The following is a 16,247-nucleotide window of genomic DNA, read 5'->3' on the forward strand; positions in this document are numbered from 1 at the left end:
TTTATAAACTATCGTGCCACCCCCCCCTTCTTTCTTGCCTTTTCTCTAAACTGGTAACCCTCAAATGCTGCAACCTTTCTGCCTTTCCTCCATCCCCATGATCATTCTGGTTGCTCTTTTCTGGAACTTTGCCAACTCTACAATATCCCGTTTGAGGCGAGGCAACCAGAACCGTACGCAGCATTGCAAATGCAGTTGCACAATAGATTTGTACAATGGCAGCATGATACCAGAGTTTTATTTTCAGTTCCTTTCTGATCCCTAGCACTGAGTTTGCATTTTTCACAGCTGCCTCAAAATGGGCAGGCAGATAGAATTACAGACTAGACTAGTGTATCTTCACCACCATGGCAGACTTGTAGGTTCAAATGGAGCCCACAGCAAGCTCAAGAGATTGAGCAGCATACAGCATCTGGCCCACAAGACGTGGTTTGAAGAGCAGTCATGGAGGTTAGTCTTGTCTGGCTGCAGATGTGGCCTAGGATGTGGGGAATATGTGTGCAAGTTCCATAGGAAAGGCTCTTTTCCTCAGCTCCTACTTCCTACAGCGTTCACGACAGGGTTAAGCCTTGCACAATACAGAGAGTAAGGAACTACTGTAGACAAAATTTCAAAGTGCCAGAGGAAGGGATAAGCTGGCTTGGGCGGGCTGGTTGCCCCCTCATGTTTTGTGCCACCGTGCGGGCAAATTTTGGCTAGGAGAAAGCTTAAGCCCACTTGATGAAGCCACTTTATATTCTCTTTACAAAGTGAGGTACACATATCCAACTCCTTTCCCCCAAGAAGCCCAATCATCTGCCGCCCAGGTAAATTCCGGGCACAATTCTAGGGACACCGGAGGATCTCCGGGGTGGGAATTTTGACTGTTTGCCTCCTGGATCAGAAAGTCCAACTGGGCTGCCGGTGGAGAGAGACGTCTTGCTGTCTCCGTGGTCGCTCCGTCTTGGCGCTCGGACGGGGCGCCGTCAGGGGCCGAAGCAGACTCGCCGCCGGGCTCAGCAGCAGCAGCAGCAGCAGCAGAAGCCTCCGGCTGCTCTGGCGGGAGTCCTCGGCTCCGAGAACTCCGCGGCAGAGGCTGAGGCGCCTGGACGGGGCGGGCCGAGGCGCCGGGGGGAAAGGCTTGGGGCGGAGGAGTAGGGATGGTGGCAGGTACCGCGGGAGCTGCTGGTGGCCCCGAAGGAGGACGGGCTCCCGGGAGGAGGAGGAGGAGGAACCGCCGCCGCCGCCGCCGCCGCCACCTGCGCCGCAAGGGAGGCCGGGAGGAGCGGCAGGCTGGTGCCGTCTAGGCGCGGGAGAGGCGCTCGCCATGGGCTCCCTGGCGCTCCTCTTCCGAGGGACCTTCGCGCACTCCAGCCGCTCCTCGCCCCTCGACATCCGCGCCGGACACCTGCTGGGCGTCGACCAGAGCGGCAAGGTGAGGCGGCGGCGGGGCGGCGGGCGGGAGGGCGCCAGGGGGATGTGCCGGGTGCCACCTCGCCCGGCACGTGGGCGGCCGCGGGACCAGCCCGGCGAAGGCGAGGCGGGACGGGGCGGCCGAGGGGCTTCGGGGAGAAGGAGCGGCGGGGGAAACCCGGGCCCGGGAGGAGGCGCAGTCGGGTGTCGCGGTGCTCCGAGGGTTATATAAGCGGAAGGCGCGGCTGGGCGGGAAGAAGGCGAGGCCGCCTGGCAAGGGGGGGGGGGTCGGACTCGAGGAAAGGCCCCCAGAGAGAGAGAGGCTGCTGGCCGGCGCCCCCCGGGGCAGGAGGGCTTCCTTGGGAGTCGACGGGCTTCGGGCCGGGAAGGCGCAGAGTGCTGGACAGGGACTCTGACTCGGGACTTTTCCCGGGACGGCCCCAACTCGCGACGCAGCCCGCTGGCTTTCCAGGTTCCGGTGCTTCTTTGGCTCCGAAAACACCACCAGGAAGATGGCAGCGTGGAAGCCCATCCGCCATATGCCACCGTCTTAAAATGGTCTTCAGGAAGCTCTTTGTGGGGTTATTAATAGTACAATGTCAGTCGATGACGCCAAGTGCAAAAAGATCAGCGATGGTGCCCCGCTCTGCTTCCATAGGGCTCGGAAGCGTTTCAGGCGCAGTATGAACCCGTGAGCCTTTCGAGAGATTGTTTTAAAGGCAGCGAATATAAAGCACCAAAACAAAAGTGTTACAGAAATTATGAACCATTTACTGCTGCTCTCTGATCATGTATCATTACATACTAACACAGATTAGAAACCATACTAAATAAATATGCCTGGAAAACAGTGAAGCACTTGCAAGTCTTTTTCCATCCTAATTTTGTATACGTATATTTCAAGTACTTAACAGCTTGTGTTGATGGAGTTGAATAGAAGATTGTTGTGCATGTAGTTTATTATGGGTTTTTCGGGGTGATGTTAGATATACACCTGGGAACATGTCTTTGATATATTCACATAATTTTGTAGGCTTCGGTAATTTTAGTAATATAAAAGCAGAGGTGGCATGCAATATATTTTTACACACATCTTTTTCTTGTGAAAGTTTGAAATGTAAAATTATGGCCTCTATGATACTAATTTTCTGTGGTAAAAATTGACTTTATCCTTACAGTATCTCCAGATAATCACATTGTTTCTGTAAGCTGCTTCCTGTAAAGATGAGAATTAACTGAGATGATTCATCGGCAGATCTTTTTATAAATAGCTTTCAGAACATATGGCCTCAAAACTGGCTTTAAAACCCCCCACCCCCTGGAATCTTGGTTACAAAAAACATTGTTTCAAGGAGCCTTTTCAGTCTCTCTTGGGGGGATTTGTGTCCTCATCTCTCTTGCTTTGACATATTGTCCTATCCTAAGTAGTACAGTGGTACCTCGGGTTACAGACGCTTCAGGTTACAGACTCCGCTAACCCAGAAACAGTACTTCGGGTTAAGAACTTTGCTTCAGGATGAGAATACAAATTGTGCAGTAGCGGTGCAGCGGCAGCAGGAGACCCCATTAGCTAAAGTGGTGCTTCAGGTTAAGAACAGTTTCAGGTTAAGAACGGACCTCCAGAACAAATTAAGTTCGTAACCAGAGGCACCACTGTACATGACTTCTATGCTTAATGCTATTTTATTGTATATATAAAATGCTGCAGAAAGCCATTTCACGCATACCTTTTCACAGATTCTCTAAATACTGTTAAGATGTTTCCTCTTTCATTGGCCAACCTCCAACAACAATTTTTGCCCAACCATTAGACACACAAAGCTTCCGGGTTCTGCTGCTTTGACCATCTGGCCTTATATATTTTTAGAGCCAGCAAACTCTTGTCCAGTTAATATTCATTTAACAAGAGATATAATCAATATATGTTCCACGTTCATGGATAAGTATTCCTTTAAAAGCTTAATGGAGTGTATTATTGTGCATTTCCATACAGTTTCAAATGATTGCAGTGACTAATAAATGGATGCTTGGCATAGCAACGATACCTACTTTTGCAGCTCTGACTGTACATGTTATTTAATACAGTTCGTTTCTTCCTTACGACATGACCACATATTCTATTTCTGCCACAATTCATATAATTGTAAAGATTGCTTTGCAAAGCTTGCTTTACATGCTCTGGTCTAATTTGCATGTGGCACTAAGCCATGGCTTATTTTCTGACAAGTCATGGTGTGGTGTTAACTTATGAAATGTGGCTTGTTTTAGCTATAATAATGATAATAATAATAATTTATTATTTGTACCCCACCCATCTAGCTGGGTTTCCCCAGCGACTCTGAGCGGCTTTCAACAAAGATGAAAAAATACTGTATTTTCCCGTCTATAAGACGTCCCCACGTATAAGATGCCCCCTATTTTAGGGGACTCCAATTTAAGAAAATGGGGGAAGATCTATCCATGTACAAGATGCCCCCAAATATTGGACATTATTTTTAGGGGGGGAAACCTAGTCTTATACACAGAAAAATATGGTACATTTAATAATAATAATAATAATAATAATAATAATAATAATAATAATAATTTATTATTTGTACCTGAACGTCAGGTAGTTGTTTATTGCTTTGACATCTGATGGGAGGGTGTTCCACAGGGCGGGCGCCACTACCGAGAAGGCCCTCTGCCTGGTTCCCTGTAACCTCACTTCTCGCAGTAGGGCTTTAAAGGTCAACACCGGCACTTTGAATTGTGCATTAAAACATCAGTCATTAAAAACTTCCCTAAACAGAGCTGCCTTCAGATGTATTCTAAACATCAGATAGTTGTTTATCTTTTTGACATCTGATGGGAGGGCGTTCCACAGGGCAGGCGCCACTACTGAGAAGGCCCTCTGCCTGGTTCCCTGTAACCTCACTTCTCACAGTGAGGGAACCACCAGAAGGCCCTCGGTGCTGGATCTCAGTGTCCAGGCAGAATGATGGGGGTGGAGACACTCCTACAGGTATACTGGGCCGAGGCTGTTTAGGACTTTAAAGGTCAACACCAACACTTTGAATTGTGCTCAGAAACGTACTGGGTTGAATGACAAACTAAGTTCCTAGCAGCTGTTTTATTTCGATTGCTGCAATTTCTTGCCCCACCAAATGGGAAATGTTTGTGTATGTGTATATCATTGTGGCCTGTAGAAGGGAGGAATTGAAATGCAAGCACCTAAAGCTGACCTTGGGGGGCCTGGAAGGCATAAAAGTGCCAAAAAGCCCAACTTCCTCCCTCAGGTTTGTTGTATTCAGGGATAAAAATATATCTGTATTCCTAAAACATAAAATTTTATGTTTTTTATTTTTTGTATTTTATGTTCTTTTTTCTTTTTCTTTTTTCCGTTTCATTCTTTTCCCTTTATTATTGTTAACTTTTTCTTCTGTTATGTTTATGTATGGAAAATAATAAATATTATTGTGGAAAAAAATGAAAAATGAAAAAATAAAAATATGCCCAATCAAAGCTAAATAAAAATAAAAATAAAATATATCTGTATTCCCCACCCCACACTATTGGATTGAATCCAATGCTGGTTCAACTAATAGTAGGCCTATTGAAATGAATGGGCATGTGTAACTTAGGCCCGTTCATTCCAGTGGATCTACTCTGAGTAGAACTCAGTTGGCAGGAACTCACTGTGCTTCGCCTGGGCGGCTCTTATGGTGATCTTTGTACAATACAAGAACAGCTTGTATCATTCTCAGTAAACTTACTGATCATTTGGCTGCCTTTTAATCAGTAGCAAGCAAGTATTTCAGAGAACTGCAGAAATGCAAATGCACACATAGACAAATACACGGGCTGAATATTATGGTTTAACTTCAAACATTATCTTACCAACTTTGCTGATAAGCAGTGAGGGTCCCCTGGAGACTTGGCAAAGTTTTGAGAAGTGATGGAACGCCTTTTGATGGCTGCTCTGGTTTTAAACTGGTATGTTTTGTGTACAGATGACTCCTGATAAAGTACTAAGTACAACCGGGTAGAATATTTTACAATAAATCACTTACTTTAGTGCTCTCCATTGGCAGATCTAAGGAGATGCTTTGGCAGAGATACAAATGTGTGAATAAAAAAAGGGCAATCAAACAATATTGAACATGCATGTGTGAACTGACCCCTGCTTCATCATCCTCACTGGATTTAAAGGTAAAGGTAAAGGGACCCCTGACCATTAGGTCCTGTCATGGACGACTCTGGGGTTGCAGTGTTCATCTCGCTTTATTGGCCGAGGGAGCTGGCGTACAGCTTCCGGGTCATGTGGCCAGCATGACTAAGCCGCTTCTGGCCAACCAGAGCAACGCATGGAAACACAGTTTACCGCTGGAGTGGTACCTATTTATCTACTTGCACTTTGACATGCTTTCGAACTGCTGAGTTGGCAGGAGCAGGGACTGAGCAATGGGAGCTCACGCCGTCGTGGGGATTTGAACTGCCTACCTTCCAATCGGCAAGCCCAAGAGGCTCAGACCACAGCGCCACCCGTGTCCCTTCCTCACTGGAATAGTGTTGACCGATTGGGGTGGCCTACGAAAGAAGCAGAACATCTGAACCAGATGATAGCCTAACCTTTTACAACTGGTTCTTAGTAACTGTTCTTCCCTCTTTGCTTTTTAAATATTTTCTTTCTTCCTAAAGTGACATTTATATGATGCATTTTGCTACTCCTGAAAGGAACTATTTAAAGTTGCCTTGTTATGAATACTGTATAGGCAGCTCTTCTTCCATGACAACAAGCCCGCTTTCCACATTTCCCATCTGGTGTAGCATGCTTGTCTTTCCTTCACTTATTCTCGTTTTCTACTTTGTGTTCAGTAAGTGGTATTAGTCATTCTCCTCCCAGCTTCACTCCAGCATTTCTGTGACATTTTTTAATTGCTCATTAGAAGATCTGAGTTATAAAGCATATGCATCTGTTATATAATGGTGTAGTGTGCATGCAATATGCCAAAGCATGACAATAATGATAATAATAATGATAATGATGATGATGATAATAATAGAGTTGTTTGTTACCTTGAATGAACTGTTACTAGATAATTTTACAGATTACATTTATTATTTCCAGCAGCAAATATTTACAACTGAGTATCAGCAGGTGGCGCTGTGGTCTAAACCACAGAGCCTAGGGCTTGCTGATCAGAAGGTTGGCGGTTCAAATCCCCGCGACGGGGTGAGCTCCCGTTGCTCAGTCCCTGCTCTTGCCAACCTAGCAGTTCAAAAGCACATCAAAGTGCAAGTAGATAAATAGGTACCACTCCGGTGGGAAGGTAAACGGCGTTTCTGTGCGCTGCTCTGGTTCACCAGAAGCTGTTTAGTCCTGCTGGCCACATGACCTGGAAATCTGTCTGTGGACAAATGCCGGCTTCCTCGGCCTGAAAGGTGAGATGAGCACCGCAACCCCACAGTCGTCCGTGACTGGACTTAATGATCAATGGTACCGTTACCTTTACCACTCAGTACCTCAGAAAGCCTTTTAGGGTGTAATGGAATTTCCCCTGGAGATGGAGCAACAGCAGCAACATTTATTTTATTTATTTAAAATATTTCTTGCTCGCTGTTCATAGCCAAAGCACTTCCAGAGCCCACTCAAACTCAAATATGCAATACATACTAAACAACAGCAACATATGAACAATAAAGCCCCCTCTAAAACAACAAATGGGACGCGGGTGGCGCTGTGGGTTAAACCACAGAGCCTAGGACTTGCTGATCAGAAGGTTGGCTGTTCGAATCCTCACGATGGGGTGAGCTCCTGTTGCTCGGTCCCTGCTCCTGCTAACCTAGCTGTTCGAAAGCACGTCAAAGTGCAAGTGTGTTAGGGTTAGGATTGTGCAGGTGTGTTATGCCACCTATGCCCGAGTTTAATTGTTTTCTCCCTAATATATGCTGAAACTGATTTAGCAGGTTTAGACATACAGATATTGTCACATTAATTATCATATATTGGTCAACCTAAACCTGCCTACCAGATCATTTTTAAACTAGATAAAGGACCCAACATTGTTTGCTATAGTTCTCCATATAGCTTAGAAACCAACCCATATTCCCGAGGGGAAAAGGTGAAGGGTAGATTTTTGAAACTTTTAAGTGTATGTGTGTGGCCTCCACTTGGACAGTAGGATCTCAAATAATATGATTCAATTGATATATTTGTAAGCAAGTAAGATACAGATTAGGGACGTGGGTGGCGCTGTGGGTTAAACCTCAGAGCCTAGGACTTGCCGATCAGAAGGTCGGCAGTTTGAATCCCTGCGACGGGGTGAGCTCCCGTTGCTCGGTCCCAGCTCCTGCCCACCTAGCAGTTCAAAAGCATGTCAAAGTGCAAGTAGATAAATAGGTACCGCTCCGGCGGGAAAGTAAACGGTGTTTCCATGCTTCTCTGGTTCGCCAGAAGTGGCTTAGTCCTGCTGGCCACATGACCCGGAAACTGTACGCCAGCTCCCTCGGCCAGTAAAGCGAGATGAGCGCCGCAACCCCAGAGTCGGCCGCTACTGGACCTAATGGTCAGGGGTCCCTTTACCTTTTAAAACAACAAATATTTGAAGGACTCATCAGCAGTGGCAGAGTGTAAGCTAATGCTGCCTAGGGCAGGCAAGTGGGGCACACCCCCAGGGGCGCAGGGTGCAGAGGCAGCCCGCTGCGACTCACGTTGCAAAGCGCACCCGGGGCGAGCACACCGCAGCCTCTCTCCACCCCCAGGTCAGGCTCGAAACGACATATATATTCTGCTTAATGTTCAAATGTATTCTCAGTGGTTTACAGAATATAAAAACCAATTGCATTACATTGTTAAAATACAGAATAATTAAAAACACACCATAAATTAAGATATAAACTCCATGATTAAGATATACAATAAAATAATCCTATTCAAGCAGCACTGCAATTAAAACAGGAGACGCAGGTCAAGAGCCACGGATTTGGTGTTACCTGGCACTTAAGCAGAGCACGCCTCCACTCAAATACAGTGGTACCTCGCAAGACGAATGCCTCGCAAAACGAAAAACTCACAAGACGAAAGAGTTTTTTGTTTTTTGAGTTGCTTCGCAAGACGAATTTCCCTATGAGCTTGCTTCGAAAGACGAAAACGTCTTGCGCCTTTTTCTTAAAACCGTCAATGCATTCCTATGGGAAACCGTCAATGCATTTCCTATGGGAAACTGTGCTTTGCAAGACGAAAAATTCACAAGACGAAAAAACTTGCAGAATGAATTAATTTTGTCTTGCGAGGCACCACTGTACAGTGTAAACCCAATGCTGGCAGAGCAAAAGTCAAGGTTATATTTCTTAGGCCTCCTGTCACAAACACTTAGAGCTCATAAGGGGGACCTCTGGCAATGGGATACAATGGAGAAAGAGCGCCTTGGAGAACAGGGGCACAAGGAGCGAGCAATAGACTCCACTCCAGCAACTGGGGGTGCCAAGACAGAGCACCTTGAGCAGATACCGTCTCACTGTATGATTCCTGTGTCTTGTCATAACTGTGTTGCTCTCAGATTCTCCACACACAGCAGACAGCAATGTCGTCCAAATGAAAGGGAGGCACCCATCCCCACTTGCAGCTAATGTCTCCATCAGCAAAAACCAGATCATCCACTCCAACCATTGCAACTGCTGGCCACTCATGCACACTTTTGCCTTGCAAGGTTCGCTGCCCAGATGCAGTAAGCAGGAGAAACTGTCACCATACACAGAGCCTTTCACTGTAGCCCTCCAGGGGAAGAATGTGAGTACACTCATAGTCACTGTATCTCTCCCCCTCCTTACCAGTGGTGCTAGTGGAGAGCTCTGGCACAACACTCAGATTTCATCAGCCCTTCTTTTTCATTTCCTCACAAACACCTACTTAGACTCCAGAGCCATATGGTGCCAGCTGCTGCCTATTGCTGATTGCTTTCTGTCTCTCACCATGCTCTCCATAGTCCGCTTTCCTACAGGTTAAGGATCCAGGTTAAGGATCTCTGTAGGCCCTGAGGGAAGCCCACTCCTTAACCACAAGCACTGACCACGATGCTCCTGGCTGTTCCTGCATGGGACTGTTGACTTGCTTGCTCCATGCAGACTCCTTGCACACTTTGTGACAGTACCATATTGGCCTGAATATAAGCCACACCTGAATATAAGCCGCACCTTTAAAATTCAAAAGGGAAAAAGAAAAAAAGACAATACCCGACTGTAAGCCGCTCCCTTAAAATTCCGCAGTCACTCCCACCTGTTCCGTTTCACTGTATGTCTGTTTCAGCAGCGATATCATAAAAGCCAATTTTTGTAAGGTCTCTAAGCTTTCAGCACCTGCACTTGTCCTCCGCATTGGTTTTGGTCTGGCAACATTTGGGGCCTTTCGTCTTGTCTAGTGAAGGGTTGTTCCCTGAGATTGATCAGGAACATATATTGTTATTCCAGACCAGGGTTCCTGCTGAGCATTTATGATGCTTCCTGTGCCACTAGCATTTATAATTGAAGGTTGGGGTCGAAGGCAGAGGGAACGGACTTCCGGGGTTTTCCGCCATGGTGAACAGCAGCTCCTACAATAGTGGATGCCGGCTGTGCAGCTAATTAAGGATAATTTGAGAGTAATTATCCTTGCAAGCCCCTTCCAGGGTTGGGGGTGGGTGGGTGAGCTCTCACTCACAGATCATCTGATATCTGCCTCTTATTCCGATGGAATGCAGGGGGCAGGGACGCTGAGTGCATAGCACTGCACGTATCAGAAACTCTTCAACTGTGTGTGGAGATCCTTCTGTTATCTTAAGATGGGTTTGAATTTGGACTTAAGAAACAGGCGTGTTTTAGACGAAAGAGACAAGATAACCTGCTAAATGAATCAGCCACTGAGTGGCACGGTTTTGATCTGGAAAGTATTTTTGTCATAATTGGATTGGAATGTAAGTGAAGGGGAGCCTTTGTTCTCTCTCTACATTGTATTTGCTGTTTTATGATTCGGTACACCTTCACTGAAGAAGAATTAATTACTAATGGAATCTAATTATCAATGGATTACGACTATTAATGGAATGGAAGAGGGAATTAACAAGAACTTCATAATTTTTAATGGATTATTTGAATGAATAGACTGTGTGAAAATGTTGTGAGAATTGGTGGCATTACCTTCTAAAGAGGGCACTAACTTTGGTTTATTATGGTTTGGGCAAGACACCAGCTTGTTAGCAGATTGGAAAGGATCAAAGAAGAAAATGCTGGAAGTCTGCCTGGAGCCATGGTCAGATGCCAGTTCACTTTCGGTTTGAAAAGGCAAGATGGCGTGAGGCCATGGCGTAATTGAGAATTCAGCCCTTGAAAGAGGGGGCGGGATGCTGAAGATGATTGATTGATTACAACATGAAGCGAAGGACGAATGCAAACAAATATTTCACACAGAAAATTACAGGATATAAACTTCATTTGCAAATTAATGGCTATGGAATAGCTAAACATGAACGAGAGTTGTCACACCAGTGGCTGTTAAAATAAAGAATTAAGATTGGAACTGTTGTACTTAGATTAAGAGGACTGGAGAAGGACCAAGGAATAACATCATCATCTCCTGATAATCAGAACACGGGAAGTCACCCCAAATTGCGTAATTTGGAACTGGATAATTGTCTCTTTTAATTGTATTATGATTTGGTATTGTATTAATGTGGCTTATATTGGATTGTTATTAATGAAAAATTAATAAAAAATTATTCAACATAAAAAAGAAGGCAGAGGGAAAAACTAATCTCCAGTGATGTGCATGATGACTGACTGCTGCTGTGGGGCTGGCTCTGTGGTGTGTGGTATATGGGTGTGAGTTCTGGGCGCTCCCACCCCCACCCCCCATGACTGTAGTTTCTTCCTTAGCATACAGAAGCTGAGTGGGAGGCATTTCCCATTTTCTCCTGGGAGCTCAAACGGATGTCTCCAACTTCTCAAAAGGGCTGTTGCATTGCAGGTATTGTAGTGTTCTGCGTGATTTGTGCATTGTGACGCAAGAAGAATGCTAGGAGTTTGTTAGGGGTGTGCCTGTATGGGCAGCTCACCACTGGCTGCCTCTGACTCTCTGAGTCGTGTGGGTATTGCCCTTTTCTGCTGGTTTCTGTTTTTTTTACTTTGTTATTCTACCCTCTTATCTTGCAGCGAATGTCCACTGCATAGGACTAAGGTTGCATTCTCAACAGTTGCCTGTTCTGGATGGGGTTGCTAATACTAATTTGAGTCTCCCATGCTTGTGCTTGTTGTTAGCCAATCAGGTTTCATAGTTATGGTTGGAATGTCTGATTGTACTAAAAGGAATGTTATACAGTGCCCAGTTACCACCAGTGTTTCCTTTGTATGGACTTAAGAGAAGATAGATACAACATGCTTTTTTAAATATTTATTCACTCTTATATTGATTAATACAATTCTAATAAAGCAATACTTCAGAACGTACCACCTACTCTAACACTCTGACACATTAAGCAAATAGTAGTTGTACTACCCCAATGCAGCATGAACTGGTTGATCAGGCCAATTAGTAGGACAGAATCTTATAAAGCCAGGCATTGTTGGAGTTAGATGAGGTATGATCCCTTTTCAAGTGTATGTTTGTGTATCCTGAAGATTAACGCTGGACTTTCCCCCATAATTCCTTGCCCAGATGGGTCCTACCTGATCTCCACCTTATGGCATATAAGGAGTTCATGATCTGCTTGTGCCATCTTGGCACTATCTTGTTATGCCCCGATGCACAACCAAACAGGTGTGCTGTTCTTGCTGTGACATTTGTTCACTAATGCCCTTCTCCACATCCGTTTGTTACCAATCCTGAACATATTTACTAATTCTGTTACTTCTGCTTAACACTGCAGTTAGACTTCTACTTTCAGCTATTCAAGATATTATGCTTCAGTTAATGTGACCTAACTGAAGCATTTTAATCCCCCTCTTCTCTATTAATATAGTTCTATACTATAGAAATTTAATAATTATATGTATTAAAGCTCCTTCACACAACTGCTATTCTTTCTGATATTGTTCATTCAGAAGTCCTATCAAAGAGTATATCTCTGAGTGTCTTCCTTTTAGAGTTCCCCCTTAAAGCACCAGTGTGTCTGGAACGCCACAAGAGAGAAGCCTAGGGCTAAGTGCCTCTAGGTGTACTATTTTTCTAGCCTCCTGGTAAAAACCGTACTTTCTGTTATCTGGGATCATACATGCACCATACATTTAAAGCACTCTTCACACCACTTTCATGCTCATGGCTTCCTGCAAAGAATCCAGATGAGGACTTTGGCGCCACAGAGCTGTTTTATGGACCTGTGAGTAATGTGGTGGGTGCATAGGAGCCAACTCCTAGGAGCTGAGATCCCTTTGTCCCCCCCCCCCAAATATTTGAGGGGGCTGTACCTCCCCAAGGTTTATGGGCATTGCCATTCAGATGGTGTGTGTGTGCTGCATCTTGTGATGGACTCTGCAGGGTGGGGCTTACCTGCCCCCCCATATATTATTCCAGTTGGCACCCCTGGTTGGGTGCAAACTCCCACTGCCTTTACAAGGCATTTGGAAGGCATTTGGAAGGGCTGGAGCTGGGCTGGGAAAGGATCTGCTGGATCTTAAGTCACAACATATTTAGTGTAGCAAAAATACAAGTTTATCTCCTACCCCCTTCCACCCTTGTTGGTGCAAGTGATGGGGCTGCAGATGTGCTGGTTGCTCCGCTGCTCCTCTAAGCCCCCACCTCTGCCCTGGTATGATTAGAGTTGCATTGCTTAGTAATACAGATGAAAAACAGGAGCAGCACAAGGATACTTTAGGTTACAGGAAATAGCATTTGAATTACGAGATCACACTAAAGTCACCAGTGTTATATAGTTTGGAATTATATTGGAAGAGCAATAAAGTGGAACCTTTAATATGAATTATACCTTATATGAAGTAACTTAAAATTCTTTAAAATTAGCCTTGACTAATTTTCCTTCATGTGAATCTACACTAAACGTGAAACGTGAAACACACAGAATCATATCAAAAACAAACATTTGAATGCCTTATACTCTTTTCACTTCCTTAGATTGCATTTTTGGAACCAGCCGAAGAGCAGGAGAAACTGGCAAAGAAGTGGGGATTCAAAGCATCTGACATCCGAGAGCTCAGTAACAAGTATGCATTATGTTTTATTTTACTTTTGTCATCAGATATTTTTGTCTTTATCATTTTCAATAATGTTGTTGTTGATGATGATGATAACGAATTGTATTTATGAAATACCTTTTCTGAGTGTTTGGTCTGCTTTGCATTTTCTCCTGTTGTCCCCACAACAGTTCTAGCAGCCAGATTAGTACAACTATCTATATATTACAGTGGTACCTCAGGTTAAGTACTTAATTCGTTCCGGAGGTCCGTTCTTAACCTGAAACTGTTCTTAACCTGAAGCACCACTTTAGCTAATGGGGCTTCCTCCTGCTGCCGTGCTGCCGGAGCACGATTTCTGTTCTCATCCTGAAGCAAAGTTCTTAACCTGAAGCACTATTTCTGGGTCAGCGGAGTCTGTAACCTGAAGCGTATGTAACCTGAAGCATATGTAACCTGAGGTACCACTGTACATAGTATCCCTATATTTTTGAAAGTGGGGGTGCTGAGGGTAAGTACGTGGTCTGCTGAGATTTGAACTGGGACTTGCCACTCACAAGTCATGCTCCAGTTGTCTTCCAACTTGCTAAACAGGAATGTGTGCACAAACATGAGCTCAAGTACAGGGAGGAAAGTTCCCCTCCAAAATAGTCCACTGTGGAATATCCGTTTTCAGAAGAAATGTGCCTCTGAAAACCAGTTGCAGGAAGCAGGCTGTGGGCTTCCTGGTTTGCCAATATGGAATACAGGGTGTTGGGTTAGAATCTAGTTAGAGAGACCTTTGGCTTAAATTAAAGCAATTACAAATTTATTCATGTTCTAAAAACCAAGGAAACCATATATTATGGCTCCCACCTTAACGTCTGCTCGATGTTATTGATAAATTCTGTTTTTTGTATACAGTTTGACCTTCATATATCAACATTTTGCCTTGACGTTCAGCCCAATCTTCTTCCCTTGCAGGAGGGGTATAATGCTGAGTATGAACATTAAATAAGAATGTTGTTACATGTTGAAAATGGTGACATGGAATACCCATTGGAGGAAATGGGTGCAACAGTACTCCCAACCATTTTTCTCCTGTATGGTTCCAAAGACACGTTAAACACCCAACTTTACACTTTCCCAGCTGCTTCTCTGTTCCAAAGTGTCCCATCCAAAGCAGCTTTGTAATTAGGCATTGTAGACAAATTTTGCTTACATTGACAGAAGACAGTTAAATGTGCAAAGCATTTACCTGAGAGAGAGCCAGTCTATGGGTACTGCTCCAAAGTGAGTAGCTACAACTGAAGGGTGTGAGCCTTACTTTCAAGTAAATGCATTTAGGTTTGGGGTGTTAATTGGTACTGAAGACAGAATGTTCTTTTAAAATGGCAATATTTTTATTTTTCATCTTTATTGATTTGCATTTATAAAGCATTGCCAGAACAGGTTGACTTCAGATTCTAGCTGAGTTAATAAGTGTAGGGTGACTTGGGCAGAGGGAAATTGGCAGAGCAGCATGAATATCTCTTTGTTTTACCATCTTGTGCAATAGAAAGGAGGCTATGTTTCAGTTACGCAAGAAACATTTGTGCAGATCACACTTCTGAAACCCAGCTGAGAGAATAAACACATTGACACACAATTCGGAAAAAGTTCATTAAAATTAGAATGCCGTATAATCATGGTTTCCACCCTGTTCAGGTTTGCTTTCTTTGAATGTTAAGATTGTCAAGATTTACTAGTATCATGGAAAGCAAATCTTATTAAAAGTGTTCAGTATAATGGAGGCCTGGTTTATGATTGGGCTGCTTCAGAATTAATGCAACCAGAAAAAGAATTGACTACAGTGGTACCTCGGGTTACATACACTTCAGGTTACATACGCTTCAGGTTACAGACTCCGCTAACCCGGAAATAGTACCTCAGGTTAAGAACTTTGCTTCAGGATGAGAACAGAAATCGTGCTCCGGCGGTGTGGCAGCGGCAGGAGGCCCCATTAGCTAAAGTGGTGCTTCAGGTTAAGAACAGTTTCAGATTAAGAACAGACCTCCGGAACGAATTAAGTACTTAACCCGAGGTACCACTGTATTTGCCAGGATGTTCATAAATTACATGTGATGATTGACTGAAATGCTGAGAATAATACAGGAAGTGTGGAATGCAGCAGGAGTAGACATGAGAGAGGCGAATCAGTATTATATTACTCATAGGAGCAATAAGCATAACGCAAATATTGTATAACACTTATCTAATGCAATGTTCAGATCATGGACACAATCCACACAAGGGTTATGTGATTCTTTCACTAGGTCAAAGGCCTTATATTTTTCTGTGCTTTTTAACTGTCAACAGCATTTAGTGCTTAGTGATAACAGCTGCCATCTTCCTCTAATGGAACTGAAGGGTTCTAACTGAAATGAAATTCTAATGTAACTGAAGAATGAGCTATCAAATGTTACAAACAAACAAATATTAGCCCTCTTTGAAGGGCATTTGTGGGGTTATCAGTGTGTTGATGAGGAGAGAAGGGAGAAATGCAGGGTCCCCAATTGCCTGTGCATGTTCAGGTTGGATGCTTTTAGGCTCTGCTTGAGGTGAATAAATGGCAGGGCAACCAGTGGGCGCTCCCTCCATGTACTGAGAGCCCCACACTTGTCTGTATTGTTCTTTGTGAAACGGAAATTACTCTTTTGTTCAAAAGTGACATTTGATATTTATGTGCTGTGTTGTTG

The 16,247-nt window shown here is 44.3% G+C and overlaps 1 protein-coding gene across 4 annotated transcripts in view; it reads left to right on the top strand.

Moving 5' to 3' along the window:
• Positions 1–16,247, top strand: part of GDA (guanine deaminase) — a 462,724-nt gene that overhangs the window by 417,082 nt on the left and 29,395 nt on the right. Inside the window, exons 1-2 of one of the 4 annotated variants that reach the window (XR_014502959.1) lie at positions 1,185–1,414; positions 13,472–13,560. The exons of 1 other annotated variant lie outside the window; for it this stretch is intronic. Coding sequence is in view for 1 of the 3 variants with exons in the window: in XM_083403474.1 (XP_083259600.1) it covers positions 1,307–1,414; positions 13,472–13,560 (197 nt within the window). In the remaining 2 variants the exon portion in view is untranslated. Of the gene's footprint in view, positions 1–1,184; positions 1,415–11,301; positions 11,372–13,471; positions 13,561–16,247 lie in introns of those variants that run through there. 2 more of the 4 variants (XM_083403474.1, XM_083403476.1) reach the window with 2 other exon arrangements.

This window comes from Podarcis tiliguerta (assembly GCF_965153285.1).
Source record: "Podarcis tiliguerta genome assembly, chromosome: 11".
Taxonomy (NCBI): domain Eukaryota; kingdom Metazoa; phylum Chordata; class Lepidosauria; order Squamata; family Lacertidae; genus Podarcis; species Podarcis tiliguerta.